The sequence below is a fragment of the Tachypleus tridentatus genome, unplaced genomic scaffold, assembly GCF_004210375.1.
Source record: "Tachypleus tridentatus isolate NWPU-2018 unplaced genomic scaffold, ASM421037v1 Hic_cluster_1, whole genome shotgun sequence".
In the NCBI taxonomy this organism is placed as follows: Eukaryota; Metazoa; Arthropoda; class Merostomata; order Xiphosura; family Limulidae; genus Tachypleus; species Tachypleus tridentatus.
This window is the reverse complement of record NW_027467777.1, coordinates 21,061,393-21,083,908: the sequence shown is the minus strand read 5'-3', so window position 1 is coordinate 21,083,908 and position 22,516 is coordinate 21,061,393. Positions and strand designations below refer to the sequence as shown.

At 32.4% G+C, this 22,516-nt stretch overlaps 1 protein-coding gene across 5 annotated transcripts; it reads left to right on the top strand.

The window, feature by feature from the left end:
* Window positions 1-1,051: 1,051 nt before the first annotated feature.
* LOC143241772 (ADP-ribosylation factor-like protein 15) lies at window positions 1,052-17,269 on the top strand. Of its 5 annotated transcripts, XM_076484999.1 has the most exons (6): window positions 1,054-1,233; window positions 1,805-1,992; window positions 4,816-4,963; window positions 5,536-5,595; window positions 11,153-11,361; window positions 12,011-17,269. In XM_076484999.1, the coding sequence occupies exons 2-6, from the start codon at window positions 1,927-1,929 to the stop codon at window positions 12,122-12,124; spliced, it is 597 nt and encodes a 198-aa protein (XP_076341114.1). In that variant the 5' UTR covers window positions 1,054-1,233; window positions 1,805-1,926; the 3' UTR covers window positions 12,125-17,269. The 5 variants fall into 5 exon arrangements, with proteins under 5 accessions (XP_076341115.1, XP_076341114.1, XP_076341118.1 ...); XM_076485000.1 differs by lacking the exon at window positions 5,536-5,595 and having other exon boundaries at window positions 1,052-1,233; XM_076485003.1 differs by lacking the exon at window positions 1,054-1,233 and having other exon boundaries at window positions 1,963-2,047.
* Window positions 17,270-22,516: the final 5,247 nt, after the last annotated feature.

The following is a 22,516-nucleotide window of genomic DNA, read 5'->3' as shown; positions in this document are numbered from 1 at the left end:
ACCTAAGATTTACATTTTGGCAGGGGCACAGCACAGATAATTAATTATGTACCTTTATGCTAAAGTGTGAAAAAACAAGTGTTTTGGTAGTACCGACTATTAAAATTATCATATCGTAAATATAAGTTCTATGACTAGCACACTCAGTATGATATCTGTGGGTCATGGGTTCCAATCCCGTCCCTGCAAATGCTTTTTCATCTCAGCTTTGAGGGTATTATAATGTTTTAGAAAATCCCATTTTTCATTGTAGAAGAGTTTGCCATGGGTAATATTAACTATCTCTATTCTTTCTAGTGTATCACTCCTAAATTGGGGACGGCTAGTTTGTGCCCTTGCACGAAATTCATAAATAAATCTTTCATTCTTAATACTTGTCGAGGTGTCAAATATTGCCTGGAAACCAAGTAATATTTTAAGTTACAACAGAATACGAAATGCGGTTTTTTAAAAGGGTACTTTAGATTTTGAATAATTGGAATGGTATGATTTATCATGAAAAATGATAGTTGATATTGCACCAATTTTTAAACTGAATTAGGCTCTGCACTGAAAGCAACGAAAAAAAAAGAATATTTTTTTACAACTTTTAAATGTTTATATTATTATTATTCCTCAATCAAATGCAGATTTTAAGAAATCTGTTTTGATCTCTTGATCACTTCTTTAACCTTTACCAACTATAAAATTTACGCCTTATTGTATACTTGTTTACACATTAATGTGGCGCTTAGTTTCTGAGCATTCTTGATGTTGTTCAAGATTTTAAAATGGTTAATATTTACGTGGTTGATATTCAAAGTATGTAATTTCCTTGTTATAAAAATGACAAGCTTGTTATATATAAAAGAAGGATTTGTTATAAGATGATTAATTATATTAAAAAAAATTAGACTCATTAACATTATATTATTGCTCTTAGATGGACCAGTTACATTTCGGACATGCATTGATTCCATAATGATTTTTCGATAACGTTGTATTCTTGGGCAAATTGTCTTTTTGATTAAGGTCGGATAATATTAATAAATAATATATTCTGTCTTTTTTCAACCTTTCATTGAAAAGTATGACTAGTAATATAGTGCTTTTAATAAAGTATTATTATTAGGCCTGATTCGCTATTAGTAGTGTAGTGTTGAAGCTGTTATTGTTAATGCAGGAAGGAGTAGATGGCCATGAAAAAATCTGTATCTTATGAATGAATCATTGAATGTTCATTTGATACTAGAAGTAAGTTATATAGTTAACCATAGAAATAATTCAGCGTCTTGTCTTCTAAAAACAACAGATTAATTAGTGTAACATCATGAAGTTTTTAAAAACGGTTGTTGTAATAAGTAACGAAGGAGTTGAGATAACAACAATTCGAATGGAATTTGCTTTGACTTTTGTAAATTAACTTGTTATGAATTTTGATATGTTGGATTTAAATTTGATTTATGATAAAATAATAAAATTTGCCATATAAAATAAATATTAATAACCAGTTGTGTACAGGTAAGTTGGACAAGGATTTTTTTGAATCTATGAGTAATTGTTGGACTATGTTTTTCATTTGTGCATCTGTATATCCCTTGGGTCATATGTTTAATAAAACGTTTTGTTATCATACTTAGTTTTTGATAAATAAAAGAAATGTGGCCAGACATTTATAACAGAGCAATTAATCATTTATAAAAATATGTTTGTTATTGAGTATATACTGAAAATAATAAAGGTTAAGGCTATAATTGTATTTTTCTGCATGACAGTTGCTTGTTATATACTTTATTCCTTTTCTATTCCAAAATATGAATTTCAGTGAAGAAGACATGATGTAGGTACAAAATCTGTTCTTGATAATGCTTATTTCTGCTGTGGGCGACTTGGTTTGTCCATGCCATAATTTGGTTGTTTGTGAAGAATCATACATCCAAACTCTACATGACACCAGGCTTCTTAGAAAGTATACAGCTTGGACTTGTTTCATGCTGTATTGGACTAAATAAGGTAGGTGAGCGATATACAGCTTGGACTTGCTTCATGCTGTATTGGACTAAGTAAGGTAGGTGAACCTACAATTTCTCATTTTTTGTTCATGAGAAATGTCTGATTAACAAGCTAATGTAGAATGTTAGTCAAAATAGAAGCTGAAATGTAGAAGTGGTACAGCAGTACAGTGAAGATGAATATTTGTGTTTATTTAAGAAATTCTATCATTAACAGAATAATCTCAGGATGACATGATGTGACTTTTGTGTGTTATATTTTCATATATACCAATAATAAGACTTGGTAAATATATGAAATATTAATATAAAAAGAAAACATCAGCTGAAAGTGAATAATAATAGTTATCTTGTGTTTTGTTTTTTCCATAATTCTATTGTTTTTCCTGTGGTTAATGTGTTTGGGCTATCATAAGTTTAATTACATGTTTATTGTTCTGTGGTGAGTTTTATATCCTGCACTTCAAGTTAAGTGATTTGGGTTATAATTTGAAACACACATTTCATATAGATAGTAACTCGTTATGTTAACATAGCTCAAGATGAAAAATAAGTCACTCTAACTGTCTAAGCAGTTTTGAAGTGATAATAGTAGAGCTAATAGAATTTTATAGTCTGTGTAATTAAACATTGATGATAAATCAACAGAGGTGATTGTCTATACAGATGCTGTACTTAATTAAACATTGATAACAAATCAACAGAGGTGATTGTCTATACAGATGCTGTACTTAATTAAACATTAATAACAAATCAACAGAGGTGACTGTCTATACAGATGCTGTACTTAATTAAACTTAATTACAAATGTTTATACAGATTGTACTTAATTAAACATTAATAACAAATCAACAGAGGTGACTGTCTATACAGATGCTGTACTTAATTAAACATTAATAACAAATCAACAGAGGTGACTGTCTATACAGATGCTGTACTTAATTAAACATTAATAACAAATCAACAGAGGTGACTGTTTATACAGATGCTGTATTTAATTAAACATTAATAAGAAATCAACAGAGGTGACTGTCTATACAGATGCTGTACTTAATTAAACATTAATAACAAATCAACAGAGGTGAGGTGACTGTCTATACAGATGCTGTACTTAATTAAACATTAATAACAAATCAACAGAGGTGATTGTACTTAATTAAACATTAATAACAAATCAACAGAGGTGATTGTCTATACAGATGCTGTACTAAATTAAACATTAATAACAAATCAACAGAGGTGATTGTCTATACAGATGCTGTACTTAATTAAACATTAATAACAAATCAACAGAGGTGATTGTCTATACAGATGCTGTACTAAATTAAACATTAATAACAAATCAACAGAGGTGATTGTCTATACAGATGCTGTACTTAATTAAACATTAATAACAAATCAACAGAGGTACTTAATTAAACATTAATAACAAATCAACAGAGGTGACTTGTCTATACAGATGCTGTACTTAATTAAACATTGATTGTCTATACAGATGCTGTACTTAATTAAACATTAATAACAAATCAACAGAGGTGACTGTCTATACAGATGCTGTACTTAATTAAACATTAATAACAAATCAACAGAGGTGATTGTCTGTACAGATACTGTACTTAATTAAACATTGATGACAAATCAACAGAGGTGACTGTCTTAATGCAGTTTGGTAATTAAGCCTCAGTTGGAAGACCATACACAGTTTTTGTCTACATTTCTAAGAAAGGAAGTTATTGGGAAGGTTTCATTGGAGGATGACATGATAGGTTCTAAGGTAACCTTATGGTGTTGGAATAAGATGTTTCTTAATTAGAAAAAAGGATATTGAAGAAATGATTTTATTGAGGTAACTTGAGAAATTGACAGCATAAGTTTAAGATGTGCATCCAGTTAAGACAGTTTTTATTTCTGTAATTATAAGTTTATTTTAATGTAGTTACTATATAATTATTTTTGAAACTATAAAAATATTTGTTTCTGAAAGTACAGTTAGTATTTAGAGTAATGAGTTGATATTATAATTCATATAAACATAGGTAACATTGTAATAGAATGTGTTCAAAAGTTGACTGTAATGATAGACAAATGTTAAGTATTTCTTTATAAATTTCATTAAAGAAAAACAATTCATGATAGTACATATAATTATAACATTTGGATTTTTGAAAAAAATTAACACATCACTCATTCTTCAACTCTGATCTGTGATTTTGTTATATTTAAGCATGCACACAAGTTTTACTCTAACCTTGGTACTAGTTTGGTGAAACAATACAATTAGCTTCTGAGCAACATAAAAGTTTTTCTGGACTATTTCTTTTCAGAAGTTTTTAAGTAAAATAATTTGATGGTGAGTATCTTCAAATGATGTCAGGTGAGTGTGAAAATAAAGATGATGTAACAACCACATGTAGTGTGAGGTTATGATTGTAATGTTATGATTGTTTGGTGTAATGAATCTGAAACATTAAACGTCATACAGATCTTGTATGAATGAATTGGAGTCTGTACTTAAGGGTCCAAGTTATTTTTCTGATTGTTCCTCTTTTCTTGTAAATGCTTGAAATTAGGGCAACAAATATGTCAATTGATGTTAAGCACCCAAGATGTAGTTGCAATGAAAATTTTTTACAACTAATTCAGTAATTAATGGGTAAAAAAAATCAAATACAAGTATATATGTGTTTAGAATTCTGTTGAAGGATAGAACTGCTAAAACATTATGTATGTTTTGTATAAATCTATAAGTTGTTATTGTTAGATTGGATAGGTGAAAGTAAATTATAATATTTGATAAACAAAGTTTTTTGTATATTATTTTTAGTGTTGCCAGTGGATGCACTGTCAGAAATCACAAGTTGTTGCTAAAGAGCAGTATGAAGTTTTATGTTTAGGTTTGAAAGGTGTGGGAAAGTCAACAGTGTTAGCATCCTTAGTTGGAGAATCCACAGAGAACATCGAGCCAACAACTGGTGACGTATCATTTACACAGTTGTCTAAGCATTTCAAGTGTTATTCTTTGTGGTGATTAGAGCTGAACAATTAAGGATGACATATACATTTAACCAGTTAATTAAAGTTATCATGAAATTCATTAATGTCATGAATATGAACAACTCAGTGTTAATATTTCTCGTTATTACTGTTTGTGTTTATTCTAATGATTCATGTTATCATAATGACAATATTTATTTGATTAATTGAGTTGTAATAATAAATAACCATGGCACTAATCAGTCAATTAATGCAGTATTAAATCCTACTTTTCATTTTGGTTTGCTGTTGATGTAAAAGGTGTTTATTGTGTGAAATCTGTGAAGGAAGATTTTGACATGTTGCATTATTCGTTATTTCATTAATATTACAGATTGACCGAAGTAAGTAGTTTTTGTAATGTGTGTGTCGATGCACACTTCTGTACATATCTACATAAGTAGATATTGTTTGTTGCTTAGAAAAAAATACTTTTTTAACCCCTTCACAAAATTATTAGTATTTAAAATATGAATGAGTTTGTTGATGCATTGGTAATGTTTTGTTTCAGGTTTCAATATTAAAACTCTACCAGTGTTGGAAACCACTATAAACATTAAAGAGCTTGGTGGTAAGATATACATATTAACAAACAAGTAAACTTAAAAGATGGTTTTTAAAAGTTAGTTGCTTTGTATTAAAATCTTGTGTGTGGATACAGTTGATATGAAACACAAAAACTCATTGGTTCCTTGTTAGTAGGTTTATCTCACACTCGTAATGTGTAGGATAACCTAAAATTTGAAAATAATTAATGTACTCATCTTACCAAATGAACATTTTGGTAGGATAACCAACACAAAAAGATAACACAAAAGCTCATTGGTTCCTTGTTAGTAGGTTTATCTCACACTCGTAATGTGTAGGATAACCTGAAATTTGAAATTAATTAATGTACTCATCTTACCAAATTTAACATTTTGGCTTCCGTGTGTGAGAAGTTGTGCTTATATTGCTATTTCTAACATACTTTTTTTCGTATATTTCAAAAAAACAGTAAACAAAATTGTTTTTAAAGACAATATTGTTAGGTTTTATTGCACTTTTAAACACTACGTTCTCTATTTGGATCAGGTTTTATTACATTTTTAAATACCACATTCTCTATTTTTGTCTGGTTTTATTACATTTTTAAATACCACATTCTCTATTTGTGTCGGGTTTTATTACATTTTTAGATATCACGTTCTTTATTTATATGATCCATTAGCACTTGTATAAAAATGTCCTGACTGTTATTAATGTCCAATTTGACTGTGATCTCTGGTATTGAGGAAGACATTTTAGCAGCATCAATGGGGGACATAGTATGTTTGAAATACTTTTAAGAAAAAATTCTGAATGACTGAATATAAAATATAGAGTTCAAGAATTTATGTTATGGAAAATGCAGTTTATTATAACCATGCTGTGCCATCAAAGGTGTTCACACCATGAAAGTTGTTGTAAATAAAATATTTTAATTAAAATCAAATCAAAAACTAAGATTTTTTGTGTGACTGTTCTGAAACAAAATGAGGGGTGTTCATTTAGGGTTAGGTCAGGGTTAACTTACATTACACATAGCCCCTACCCCTCAACCCCAAGTGGCACAGCTGTATGTCTGCAGATTTGCAATACTAAAAACCTGGTTTTGATGCCACTTTGTGTAGGTCTGTGTTTAATTAAAAAACAACATTACACATGATCACGTTTTGAAATGACAAGTTAAAGTTTTAAAATGTGAAACAGAAGCTGTTACTAATATCTGATTAATACAAATTAAAAAATTAAACTTATGATTTGAATGTTTAACAGTCTGAGCAAGATGTTTTGCAAAATTATATTTACTTGTTAAGTTTAGAAGATTTCTGTTTGCCTTTGAAGATTTAAATGTGATCTATAGATAGTGATTTATTTGACCTGAAGTATGTGGTATGTATAGTTAAAAGAACATGAAATGTGTGTGTGTTGATGTAATCCACAGATATGTGATTTATTTGACCTGAAGTATGTGGCATGTATAATTAAAAGAACATAAAATGTGTGTGTGTTGATGTAATCCATAGATAGTGATTTATTTGACCTGAAGTATGTGGTATGTATAATTATAAGAACATGAAATGTGTGTGTGTTGATGTAATCCACAGATATGTGATTTATTTGACCTGAAGTATGTGGTATGTATAATTTAAAGAACATGAAATGTGTGTGTGTTGATGTAATCCACAGATATGTGATTTATTTGACCTGAAGTGTGTGGTATGTATAATTTAAAGAACATGAAATGTGTGTGTGTGTTGATGTAATTCACAGACATGTGATTTATTTGACCTGAAGTATGTGGTATGTATAATTTAAAGAACATGAAATGTGTGTGTGTTGATGTAATTCACAGACATGTGATTTATTTGACCTGAAGTATGTGGTATGTATAATTTAAAGAACATGAAATGTGTGTGTGTTGATGTAATCCACAGATAGTGATTTATTTGACCTGAAGTATGTGGTATGTATAATTTAAAGAACATGACATGTGTGTGTGTGTGTTGATGTAATTCACAGATAGTGATTTATTTGACCTGAAGTATGTGGTATGTATAATTAAAAGAACATGACGTGTGTGTGTGTTGATGTAATCCACAGATATGTGATTTATTTGACCTGAAGTATGTGGTATGTATAATTTAAAGAACATGACGTGTGTGTGTGTGTGTGTTTATGTAATCCACAGATATGTGATTTATTTGACCTGAAGTATGTGGTATGTATAATTAAAAGAACATATGTGTGTGTGTTGATGTAATCCATAGATATGTGATTTATTTGACCTGAAGTGTGTGGTATGTATAATTTAAAGAACATGAAATGTGTGTGTGTTGATGTAATTCACAGACATGTGATTTATTTGACCTGAAGTATGTGGTATGTATAATTTAAAGAACATGACGTGTGTGTGTGTGTTGATGTAATTCACAGATAGTGATTTATTTGACCTGAAGTATGTGGTATGTATAATTAAAAGAACATGACGTGTGTGTGTGTTGATGTAATCCACAGATATGTGATTTATTTGACCTGAAGTGTGTGGCATGTATAATTAAAAGAACATGACGTGTGTGTGTTGATGTAATCCATAGATAGTGATTTATTTGACCTGAAGTATGTGGTATGTATAATTAAAAGAACATGAAATGTGTGTGTGTTGATATAATCCACAGATATGTGATTTATTTGACCAGAAGTATGTGGTATGTATAATTTAAAGAACATGACATGTGTGTGTGTGTGTTGATGTAATCCACAGATATGTGATTTATTTGACCTGAAGTATGTGGTATGTATAATTAAAAGAACATGAAATGTGTGTGTGTTGATGTAATTCACAGACATGTGATTTATTTGACCTGAAGTATGTGGTATGTATAATTTAAAGAACATGAAATGTGTGTGTGTTGATGTAATCCACAGATAGTGATTTATTTGACCTGAAGTATGTGGTATGTATAATTTAAAGAACATGACGTGTGTGTATGTGTGTGTGTGTGTGTTTATGTAATCCACAGATATGTTATTTATTTGACCTGAAGTATGTGGTATGTATAATTAAAAGAACATGAAATGTGTGTGTGTTGATGTAATCCATAGATATGTGATTTATTTGACCTGAAGTGTGTGGTATGTATAATTTAAAGAACATGAAATGTGTGTGTGTTTATGTAATCCACAGATATGTGATTTATTTTACCTGAAGTATGTGGCATGTATAATTTAAAGAACATGAAATGTGTGTGTGTGTTTATGTAATCCACAGATATGTGATTTATTTGACCTGAAGTGTGTGGCATGTATAATTTAAAGAACATGACATGTGTGTGTGTGTTGATGTAATTCACAGACATGTGATTTATTTGACCTGAAGTATGTGGTATGTATAATTTAAAGAACATGAAATGTGTGTGTGTTGATGTAATTCACAGACATGTGATTTATTTGACCTGAAGTATGTGGTATGTATAATTTAAAGAACATGAAATGTGTGTGTGTTGATGTAATCCACAGATAGTGATTTATTTGACCTGAAGTATGTGGTATGTATAATTTAAAGAACATGACATGTGTGTTTGTGTGTTGATGTAATTCACAGATAGTGATTTATTTGACCTGAAGTATGTGGTATGTATAATTAAAAGAACATGACGTGTGTGTGTGTTGATGTAATCCACAGATAGTGATTTATTTGACCTGAAGTGTGTGGTATGTATAATTAAAAGAACATGAAATGTGTGTGTGTTGGTGTAATCCACAAATAGTGATTTATTTGACCTGAAGTATGTGGTATGTATAATTTAAAGAACATGACGTGTGTGTATGTGTGTGTGTGTGTTTATGTAATCCACAGATATGTGATTTATTTGACCTGAAGTATGTGGTATGTATAATTAAAAGAACATGATATGTGTGTGTGTTGATGTAATCCATAGATATGTGATTTATTTGACCTGAAGTGTGTGGTATGTATAATTTAAAGAACATGATATGTGTGTGTGTTGATGTAATCCACAGATATGTGATTTATTTGACCTGAAGTGTGTGGCATGTATAATTTAAAGAACATGACATGTGTGTGTGTGTGTGTTGATGTAATTCACAGACATGTGATTTATTTGACCTGAAGTGTGTGGTATGTATAATTTAAAGAACATGAAATGTGTGTATGTTGATGTAATCCACAGATAGTGATTTATTTGACCAGAAGTATGTGGTATGTATAATTTAAAGAACATGACATGTGTGTGTGTGTGTTGATGTAATCCACAGATATGTGATTTATTTGACCTGAAGTATGTGGTATGTATAATTTAAAGAACATGACATGTGTGTGTGTGTGTTGATGTAATCCACAGATATGTGATTTATTTGACCTGAAGTATGTGGTATGTATAATTAAAAGAACATGAAATGTGTGTGTGTTGATGTAATTCACAGATATGTGATTTATTTGACCTGAAGTATGTGGTATGTATAATTTAAAGAAGATGAAATGTGTGTGTGTTGATGTAATCCACAGATAGTGATTTATTTGACCTGAAGTATGTGGTATGTATAATTTAAAGAACATGACGTGTGTGTATGTGTGTGTGTGTGTGTTTATGTAATCCACAGATATGTGATTTATTTTACCTGAAGTATGTGGCATGTATAATTTAAAGAACATGAAATGTGTGTGTGTGTTTATGTAATCCACAGATATGTGATTTATTTGACCTGAAGTGTGTGGCATGTATAATTTAAAGAACATGACGTATGTGTGTGTGTGTGTGTGTGTTGATGTAATTCACAGACATGTGATTTATTTGACCTGAAGTGTGTGGTATGTATAATTTAAAGAACATGAAATGTGTGTATGTTGATGTAATCCACAGATAGTGATTTATTTGACCTGAAGTATGTGGCATGTATAATTTAAAGAACATGACATGTGTGTGTGTGTGTTGATGTAATTCACAGATAGTGATTTATTTGACCTGAAGTATGTGGTATGTATAATTAAAAGAACATGACGTGTGTGTGTGTTGATGTAATCCACAGATATGTGATTTATTTGACCTGAAGTGTGTGGCATGTATAATTAAAAGAACATGACATGTGTGTGTGTTGATGTAATCCATAGATAGTGATTTATTTGACCTGAAGTATGTGGTATGTATAATTAAAAGAACATGAAATGTGTGTGTGTTGATGTAATCCACAGATATGTGATTTATTTGACCTGAAGTGTATAATTTAATTTTAAAAAAGTATGAAATGTGTGTAGATAAAAGTAAGGTATGTGATTTTGATGAAAACAATGTGTATGACTTTATCGATGTGGTATATTGAACTTTAGAAATTTTAATACATAGAGTTGAAAGGGTTGTCTGTATATGTAAGAAACAACCTTTTCTTGGTTGTTTTGAAGTTTTACAGTGTTTAAAAGTTTAGTGTATTAAGTATATATACATAGTTATATAGTGTTTTAAGTATATATACATAGTTGTATAGTGTTTTAAGTATATATACATAGTTGTATAGTGTTTTAAGTATATATACATAGTTATATAGTGTATTAAGTATATATATATATACATAGTTATATATCCGTACAGGAACAGAAGAGGTGAAGATATTTTGGAACAAATACTTTCAAGGTCAACATGGTGTTGTGTTCGTGGTCAACGGGTCAGCTAACGAAGAAGAACAATGTCTCTCCATGGAAGTTATGAAAGCTGTACTTACTGATACAGCATTGAAAGGTTTACCATGTCTTATTATTGTTACACATATGGACAAGCCAGAATGTAGGACCTTTAAAGAGGTAATTGCTAGAAGTCTTAAAGTCTTAATTTTATGTGTTGACAAGAAATTCTGTTATTTAACAATAAAACCAAAACACACACACGTGTCTGCATACATAGCATGATTATGACAAAAATGATTTTTGAAATAATTTATCTTCCATACTAATTGTTCTAATTGGTAGCTCAAGAACATTTTTTAAATATTTATAATTTTAAAATTGGGGTTTGATTCATATGGTGGGTAAGAAACGGAGATTTTTTTGTATTACTTTGTGGTTAAAGAACAAAAAAAAACTTATTCTATGGATACAGAATTTCAGGAGATTCGTATGTTTTATTCAGGAAAGTTTGGACTTGTGGAAGGTTGATCGTAAACTGTTATCTGTAATCTGAATGTCCGTAAATAAAGTTACGGCTCTGTTCTGGTTAATGTTCATAGATTTTCACAGTGTCCTGCTTGCTTGTCCAGTACTACTAAGCTGTTGTTGAAAGAGAGATAGGATAAGAACAATACATAGTCAATTAAAGTTTGGCTTAGTAAGGCAGATTAATAAATTTCTTTGTTGTTATAGAAACGATATGTTCCATAGTAGAAGCAGAGCTTAAACCTCATTAAAAATGGTTGTTGAAAGATAATTTGATATATTTTCTGTTTTTCATATTTAGATGGAAGAATTCCTTCAAGGAGTTTTACAAGGAAGGAAATGGATACTAAAACCTTTTTTTATCTTGGTAGTGATGAAGGGATTCGTCAAGGACTTGAAGATCTTGTACACTTGATGATGCAGAGTGAACAATGATCTCTCTGTCCTGGGCTTTGTTATTCGTCACTTCACAATTCAAGTTTCTTCTCTCAATTGTTCAGAGAAATTTGTTGTGGTAAAATGAAGTACTAGTCTTGTGCTTCTGGCTTTGACTGTGACAGTAGAGAGATGTGTTTTATGACTGTGACAGTAGAGAGAGATGTGTTTTAAACACTAGTAATGCTTGTATTGGTTTGATTAAATCTGTGTGAGAGAGAGTTTGATGCTTCAACATATTACTGTTATTGATGAGGTGTGTATGGTGACTGTCGTTAAGATTGAAAAATAGTTTGATTTAATGTGGTACCACATGTTTTATAAAGGAATTTTTGTTAATCTGTCTTTCACTGTGCATTCTTAATGTAACACTGTTACACGTACATACAACTTGATGTGAGACCTTGTATGGTATATCACTTGTAATATTTGTTTAATTTTATAGCATAGAAACTAAATATTATTAATCAGCACACCCTAGTTACTTATGTTACTTAAAATCTGGCATTTTGTTCAGCTGAGGTAAAGGCTAGTTTTACTGTGACAAGTCCATTGTCGTAAGGCCAGTAAGTTTCAGATTTTCCCATTGTCCTATTCAGTTTGTCCAGTATACTGAAAGTTGTTTCTAAGTTCCTGATTAGATTTTATAGTTATGGTTTTCCCAAAAGTAAAGGAATTCCAATAACTGTCCATTTTACTTGTCATAGGTTACTGGTACAGCATGAATTAGACCATAGTTTTAATTAACAAAACTAGTGTAAAGTAAACTTTCATAAGAAGCTTTATTCAAAATAAGCATACTTGGTTATGTTTTTAAGTCTTAAAGTATTATTATCTAGAACTACAAACCTTTAAATAAAAATAACACATTTCTGATGAGAAGGTGTTTTATAACAAGTTAGAGAAGTTCATGTTAAAATATGAGTTAGAACCAAAGAAAAACTTATGACAGAACGTGAACCTTTATATTTTTATACTTCAGTTAAAATCTTGTTATTTTGTGTTGAGAATACTTGAAACATTAGATCTTTGGTGTATTCTGAAAGTTGTGTATAGTTTTAAGGTCTGATAGTTTGATATCTTCTTTAGCATTATTTTGTTAGATCACAGAAACATCACATACACTTATATCTGTCCTTTGATAACTTTTAGTCCAGTCTTTTCAATACATGTTGTACGGTATGGATTTAGTCGCATTTTTCACAGGACAAGCATTGCAGTTTTAGATTGTGTGTTATACAGGGTGTTCGGAAAGTCACTGTGCAGTTATATATTTATTAACAAACATGTTTCAATATAGAATACAGGAGGTAAATATGAATGACATTTATAAACAATGTTGAAAGTGACCCCCGTTGACATCAATACAGGCTTGGATCCTTCTTTGTTTCTAAACACCGCTATTAGTTGCTGGCTTGAAATAGACTGAATGAATGCTGTTATAATACTGCATAGTGACTTTCCGAACACCCTGGAGAAACATTGCTGTCTGGGTATATAAAAAGTGTCCTGTGTGTATATAGCAAACATTTTATTTGATTCAAATAAACATTTTAGTCTCTTTCACTTCTTTATCAGGTATGTTGTTGGACAAATATGTGATGCATCCTTTCAGCAAGTGATGGTGAAAATCTCTGTAAAGAATTACTTCATCGTCTTGTCTTTTATCACCACCACGTGATGTTTAAAGTCACTGTAAGGAGACAATACAGGACTACTCTGGTTTTGTTCTGTTCCTCACTTCCAGTTGATACACAACTACTTTTGGTTTTGTTCTGTTCTTCACTTCCAGTTGATACACAACTACTTTTGGTTTTGTTCTGTTCTGTTCTTCACTTCCACTTGATACATGACTACTCCGGTTTTGTTCTGTTCTTCACTTCCACTTGATACATGACTACTCCGGTTTTGTTTTCTCCTTCACTTCCACTTGATATACGACTACTCTGGTTTTGTTTTCTCCTTCACTTCCACTTCATATACGACTACTCCGGTTTTGTTTTCTCCTTCACTTCCACTTGATATACGACTACTCCGGTTTTGTTTTCTCCTTCACTTCCACTGGATATACGACTACTCCAGTTTTGTTCAGATGCTACGATCCTTTTAAAATGATCTGTTCATGACTTTGTCTAAGTAGCTTGCTAGTAATTTGGTGTAACTTTTGTACTGCTAAGTTACTACCATAGTTACTTGAAGTTACTAGTTTTGGAAAGCTACAACAATAGTACATACAGTAGCTAGTTGGAGTAAGTTTCCCTTGTGTTATATTCACACTGTATATAAATATTTGATGTTTTTAATGCCAGTATGTTTGGGCTTTGAAAAAAAACTTGATAAATGTGTTTTAAATAGATTGATATTGTTATCTATTTTAATTTGTTCTTTGAATTTTATCTATTCATTATTAAAGACTATTTATTCACCATTTTGAATCATATGTAAAATATATATATAAGTATGGTATTTGTTGTGTAGGATTTCTCTTTTATTGAATATTACTTGGGGATTATATTTGTAAAGATAACTAAAATATGATTTAGTTAAATGTCTGTCAGTAGTCCTGTTTGTGATTTTATCAAAAAGAAGAATAAATATAGATTTTAGTTAAAATTAATTAGTTCAAGTCTTCTAACGAATGTACCAAACATAGATTTATTTGATCTATGATAGTTTACTGTTTGCAGAAGTGTGAAGCCTTTTTACGTTATGATAATCTAATATTTTCTGAATCCAGATGTGGTGTGTGTGTTAATTTTTATACCAGCTGAGTGAAGTACAATCATTCTAGAGTGTGAAGAAAAATATAAGTCAGTTTTAAAGTGTATCTCAGAACAGTCTCTGTGGGTATTAACAGTTGTATTGATAGAACAATGTCTCGACCTTCCTAGGTCATCTTCAGGTTAACGTCGTCAAGAATTTTAAACTGGGTTAAAAAATTCCAAACTTTTATTGAGGTAAGAGGTATTTGATAGTAAATTTCAAAAAATGTTTGCTAGCAATTGTTTTGGTGTATAATGTTTTAATGTTGTTATTTTTAATATACTTCTCTTGAGAAACACCAGTCAACTGTGTTTAAACACATGTGAAATATATTTACTGTAGATATTAGCATTGGGTTGGTGATGTTCATAGGGGGTAAAGATATTCTTATTACCTAAAGTATGGAGTTAACACATAGCTTTGTGTGCTTTATTGTACACTTAACACATAGCTTTGTGTGCTTTATTGTACACTTAACACATAGCTTTGTGTGCTTTATTGTACACTTAACACATAGCTTTGTGTGCTTTATTGTACACTTAACACATTGCTTTGTGTGCTTTATTGTACACTTAACACATGGCTTTGTGTGCTTTATTGTACACTTAACACATTGTTTTTATGTAGTTTATTGTACACTTAACACATTGTTTTTATGTAGTTTATTGTACACTTAACACATTGTTTTTATGTAGTTTATTGTACACTTAACACATTGTTTTTATGTAGTTTATTATACACTTAACACATTGTTTTTATGTAGTTTATTATACAGTTAACACATTGTTTTTATGTAGTTTATTATACACTTAACACATTGTTTTTATGTAGTTTATTATACACTTAACACATTGTTTTTATGTAGTTTATTATACAATCAACTCGTTGTTTTTCTGTACTTTGTGCTATGTTTAACACATTGTTTTTGTGTACTTTGTTTTGTATTTAAACATTTTTTCTGCCTGTTTGGTTTTGGAGTTATTTCCCTATTGTTGTTCTGACACAGATATGAAAAGGTTATTGTTTCATTTTCATGTTTCTAGCTGTATTATTTTCTGGGAATGTTCAGTAGTAAGGTTGTAAAATGTTCTATTTAAGTGGAGTAAACGAATTACACATATGACACAAATCTGCTCAAGGTAACCAGTTGTTTTGTGAAGTTTATGGCAAGTTACCATTTACAGACTGGTATTATACACATTACTTAAGACACAAATAAATTTTCAACTAAGTGGTTTGTTGAAAGGTCATTTAAACCAGTTGTTCATTGGCTGACAATCATCTTAAGCACATAAATTGTGATGTAGATTGTACTTTTATAGCAAGTTTTGTACATATAATTAGGAAATGTTATCGGTGTTGGCAGATGTAATGATAAAATGATCCATTTCTGGACTTTCTTAAGTTACTGGAATGTAGAATCTGTAGCCCAAGACTATTGAAAAAGTGTGGTATTTGAATTAAATATCTCAAGAATTGAAAGAAACTAGAAAACTGTGCATTTATACAAATACCTCATTTAATATAACCGTGGTTTCACCATCATCTGGTATCTTAGTTCTGGAGTCTTACTGAATACCGATGGTTCTGAGTATCAGTTACATGAATATTTGAAGGTTTGCTATACACTACAGGATAAAATTGTTACAACTTGTAGGAACTGTTGAAAAACTGGACTATCTGGGTAGTTATGCTGTGATAAAGATATGATGATATTTCTGGTCAGTAAGTTACTTATTAAATACATGTTTGTCTGGGTCTCTTTAGTTGTACTTTTATGCTAAATATATTGATTCTACAAGATATTTCATTACAATCCAAAATGGTCAAACAGTACAAAAATGTATCCCAAATTAAAGTGTATACATCTATCTGAAATATGACATACATCTTTTGATATTAAAACATCTGTTTATATCCCAACTTAGGACGTGTAAATTTATTTTAGGTAGGATGTATGAACTTACCTGAAATAAAAATAGTGTACGAAGATTTATATGGAATAGAAAACTTATGTTTATATGAAAGTAAAGTTTTGAGAAATGGAATATAAGTCAGTTTTTTTATATATGTAAATATAAACATGTAGTTAGCAACTGAAATAATTTTAAGATTAATTACTAGGCCCTTGTGTTAAGTGTTTATTTCCCTGGTGGTTGAACAAGATCTTAAAATTATGTTAATAAACTAGAAATCCTTCAAGTTGTTTACAATTCCAAAAGTTTATAATTTTCACATTTAAATATATTGTAATTAAGTTATGAGACAGTTTTCATGTAATGATGTCTGGTATTCAGTTCCATTCTCGAAGACGTCTATGTAATAAGGTTTATTTGGAAATAAAAACAAACATTAATTAACACTGTTTGTGTACTTGTTGAAATTTAGATGGAAATATTTGATAAAAATTCAACGTTTTATTGCTTTAAATCGTTCTAACTTCTAATAAAATTACCAGTGGCCCATAAAAACCTGAAACATCAGTTTTGTTGCTTACCATTAAATGCTGTGAACTCAAGGAATATATAGTTTTTGTGGGTCATTTTATCTACGAAAACTTTGTTTTCTCTGCAGTATGAGCAAAAGGGCTTCATTTCTGTGCATGAACCCCACATTGGCTCACTGATAAGTCTGAAGGCTCGCAAAACTAAAATTTAGGATTTCGTATCATTTGTGGGTACGGCACAGATCGCCCGTTGTGCAGCTTTGTGCTCAACCAAAACACAACCAGATAAAGAATTATTTCAAGATTAAATATTTCTGTGTTTTGGGCATTAGACTGCGAATGGAATCAAACTAATGTTGTTCAGAATGTAAGGCTAAAAATTTACTTCAAGATATAACCACCCTACCAGCTAATCAGTGTGGTATATAGACCATACATTAGTGTGAGCTCATCAGTATAGTCTTTACTTCCAGTGAATGTGAGCTAACCAGTTTCGTACAGTATTCCCTCGTTTAATGAAAAGTTGCTAATATATTTACAGGCTTACATAATGAAGTAAGACTTGGATTAGCAGCAGTTGAAAAGTACGGTTTTGAACTTGTCAGTATATACTGTGTCGACGGCCCCTAAATTAGTTTACGGTATTACGTTGCTTTAATTAGATCAGTTGTACAATCTATTAGACTTCCAGTGATTACGTACCCATGTTCGTCAGATATAATAACAAAGTTCATGTCGGAAAATGTTAAACGTAGAGGTTGAATATAGGAAACATTACCTGAGTTTTAGTTTTGTTATAGAAGTCGAAGAAGGTCATTGATTTTCATAAAATCTAATACCAAAAAACTGATGATGAAGCTTAATGAAATGTTCATCTTGAGTGGAGACGCACACACGTATACGGCGTGTGTTAGTTCACGTGTACCTCATATAGTAGGTGCCTAGCGAGTTGGAACATCAGTGTACGTAATCGTTAAAGTCCAGTTTTAATACTTGAATCAGAACAGCCTCTCACGTAATGAGACTTCTCTAGCAGGTAATGTGTCTCTCCACAAATAACTCAACTTTTGAGATGAATATAGAACTTGGAATAATAGAGAATGAAGTAGTTGTTGAATCTCGAGTTTGTAAAACAAATTATTGAATCCCAATCGTTGAATCCCAAGTTTGTAGAGTGAGCCAATCATTGAATGGACGAGTGCACAGAGGGATGGTATTGCTGGTCGATCAGCATGTACCCACCCTGTTTCTGCCACTTAGTACACTCCGTGTTTCCTTGGGTCATACCATTGCTATTTGTTCTCTTCACCTGTATCCTGAAGATACCTCTGATCAGTCAGACCTTAATGCCCTCATTCAATAGTTGTCTCTCATTTTAATGGACATGATCTCCTCTGAGGTAGTACTGATATTGATGGCAGGGATCGTTTCATAGAGTGTATGCTTTCTCTCTTCAATACTGGTTCTCATGCACCTAGTCAGTCTTTTACTGCTATTGATTTATTTATCTGCTCCCTTCTATTTTCTCTTACTTTTCTTGAAGGATTGACAGTGACTCACGTGGCAGGAATCATTTTGATGGAGACTGGCCGTGGCCGATACCACTCAACCCACGTGCCTCAGTGGACGCAGGACCAGGCCAACTGGCCCTTTTTCTTTGTTCTCTTGTAACTTGATTCTGCTCTTGTCTATAAGCTGTCGATAGACGACTGTGTCTCAGAAGTAACTGACTATTATCCAGTTTTCTGTGTTCCTAAAACCTTCACATGCTTTCCACAGTATCCTCGTCTGTGGTGTAATCCTGCCTGTAATATGGCACGACAAGCTCAAAAACGGACCTGGGGTATCTTTCTTGTGTGTCCCACACTTTTAAACTGCGTCATTTTTCAGTGGGTCATGTACATGCTCAGGAAGTCAGACATCAAAAGCCAGAAGGGATTGTGGATTAAGTACACAACTAGCATCTCTTCTACCATTAGTTCCAAAGTCATCTGGGACAAGATTTGGAAGGTCAGTGGACAGTATACTTCCATTTCTTTTGATCTTCTGATAGCCAGAAAGTTGCTGATGTATCGGTGACACTTCAGGTCAAAGCTTTTCTCGTACATCTAGCACTCCTACTTCGTCCCTTACTCATCAAGACTCTGGCTGAGTGATCGCCTCTTTACTTTCGGCTGTTTGTCTTTATGACTATAACCACTCCTTTCTATTGTTGGAACTTAAAACTGCTCTTTATAGTTTGGCAGTACATGAGTTGGACCTGATGATACTCACTAAGAGAAGCTGTCTCATCTCTCTCCTGCCTCTCTTGTTATTAGTTTGGTTGTTTTTAGCCAGATCTGGCAGGAGAATCATTTTTTCTGATGCTTGATCCTGGACTATTGTTCTTCCTTTTTTTCCAAGTCCAGGAAGGATCCCAGGATTCCTTCAAACTACCGTCTAATTTTTTTGACGAAATCTTGGAGAGGATGGTTAATGCTCGTCTTGTTTAGTTCTTCAAATCAAACAGCCCCATTTCATCCACCCAGTGGAAGTTTCGACAACAGTGCTCACCCAGTGGACCACTTGATTCCACTTGAAAAGATAATCAGGGAAGTCTTTCTGAAGTAATACTATCTTGTTTCTGTTTGTTTTTGTTGCTTTGAAAAGACTTATGATACTATTTGGAGATTTTGCGAGACCTCCACTCGTATGGGATGCATGACCATTTGCCCAATTTTGTAACATTTTTTTAATTGACCAGCGATTCCAAGTACGTGTGAGTTCGACACTTTCCCGTTTACCATCTGGGGCTTTCTGTAGACCAGAGTTTTTACACTGAGGCTTTCTGTAGACCAGAGTTTTTACATTGAGGCTTTCTGTAGATCAGAGTTTTTACACTGAGTCTCATGAATCTCCTTCACATATCAGCTTTTATGCTTCAAAATTTCGATATTCGAACCTGGAACTGTGTTTTCCTTTCTCAGTGGGCCATGCTTTTTCAGAATAGACAGTCTGCCATTTGTCCTTCGTATCCAGACGCAATTAGCTGAATTGGATATATTTTTCGATGACGTTGCTGTCTCCACTGTTGCCCATCCCACCACGGCTTTTTACAGCCCCCAAATGTGACCGATCTTTAAGTCATCTGAGAAAAGCAGACACTCCTGATTGGAAATACTGTATATTATTTGCTGAACATCTTTCGAACCATCCTTCCATTCCTATTTATACAGATGGTTCAAAATCAGGTGACTTTGTGGACTCTGCCATGGTTTGTTGTGGTTCGGTGGTTGCACACAGGATCCCCTCTACAGTTTCTGTGATCACTGCTGAACTGTACGCCATTTCTCTTGCTCTGGATCACATAGAAGCAAAGTAGTACATGAGTTGTACTATTTACACTGACTCTCTTAGTTCTCCACTGGCCCTAGAATCGCTTCACGTTAATTCACACCGTGTCCTCGTCGATATTGAAAAACGATTGGCCCGTTTTGTGTAATCATCCACTTCTATCCAGTTTTCTGGATACCAGGCCAAGCTGGTATTCGCGGGAACGAGGTCATTGACACTTCAGCTAGGTCTGACTATGGCCCTGTATTCAAGGCTCGGCTCTGCGCAAGTTGGCAGTCTACTTGGAGTGAACAACGTGACAACAAGCTTTTCCAAATAAAACCCTATATCGGACATTGTCAATCTTGCTTACATAAGGATCGGAAGGAGGAAGTTGTTCTAACTAGACTACACATTGTGACAGTTTTTAACCCATCGTTTTCTTTTATCTGGGACTGATGCACCAATGTGTAGTTTATGTAACACTCAGATCACAATAAGCCATATTTTACTTTCTTGTCGTCGTTATGACTCTCAACGACGGCACCATTTTAAACCTGTTCTGTACCAGGGTTTGTACATAGCATTAGACAGTGTTATTGGTGATGATGGCACTGTCCACCTTGGTAATGTTTTTAATGACCATCAGCTTTTAAAGTTCTATTTAAGTTTTTATCTGACGTTGAGCCACTGTTTAGGTTTTAACTCTATTTCCCTTTACACTTTATAACACTTTCACTGTTTTATTTTTTTACTGGTTGTTTGATGCAGACACCCGAGTTGATGTCATCAAACAGCGACTACTTTTTATTAGTTTATTCAAGGGTTCCAGACACCCGAGTTGACGTCATCAAACAACAACTACTTTTTATTAGTTTATTCAAGGGTTCCAGACACCCGAGTTGATGTCATCAAACAACAACTACTTTTTATTAGTTTATTCAAGGGTTCCAGACAACCGGGTTGATGTCATCAAACAACAACTACTTTTTATTAGTTTATTCAAGGGTTCCAGACACCCGGGTTGATGTCATCAAACAACAACTACTTTTTATTAGTTTATTCAAGGGTTCCAGACACCCGAGTTGATGTCATCAAACAGCAACTACTTTTTATTAGTTTATTCAAGGGTTCCAGACACCCGAGTTGATGTCATCAAACAGCAACTACTTTTTATTAGTTTATTCAAGGGTTCCAGACACCCGAGTTGATGTCATCAAACAGCAACTACTTTTTATTAGTTTATTCAAAGGTTCCAGACACCCGAGTTGATGTCATCAAACAACAACTACTTTTTATTAGTTTATTCAAGGGTTCCAGACACCCGAGTTGATGTCATCAAACAGCAACTACTTTTTATTAGTTTATTCAAGGGTTCCAGACACCCGGGTTGATGTCATCAAACAGCAACTACTTTTTATTAGTTTATTCAAGGGTTCCAGACACCCGGGTTGATGTCATCAAACAGCAACTACTTTTATTAGTTTATTCAAGGGTTCCAGACACCCGAGTTGATGTCATCAAACAGCAACTACTTTTATTAGTTTATTCAAGGGTTCCAGACACCCGGTTGATGTCATCAAACAGCAACTACTTTTATTAGTTTATTCAAGGGTTCCAGACACCCGGGTTGATGTCATCAAACAGCAACTACTTTTTATTAGTTTATTCAAGGGTTCCAGACACCCGAGTTGATGTCATCAAACAACAACTACCTTTTATTAGTTTATTCAAGGGTTCCAGACACCCGAGTTGATGTCATCAAACAACAACTACTTTTTATTAGTTTATTCAAGGGTTTTTCCTAGTTGTTACTTTTACTAGTTAGTTTAACCAAGGACAGTTTCCATT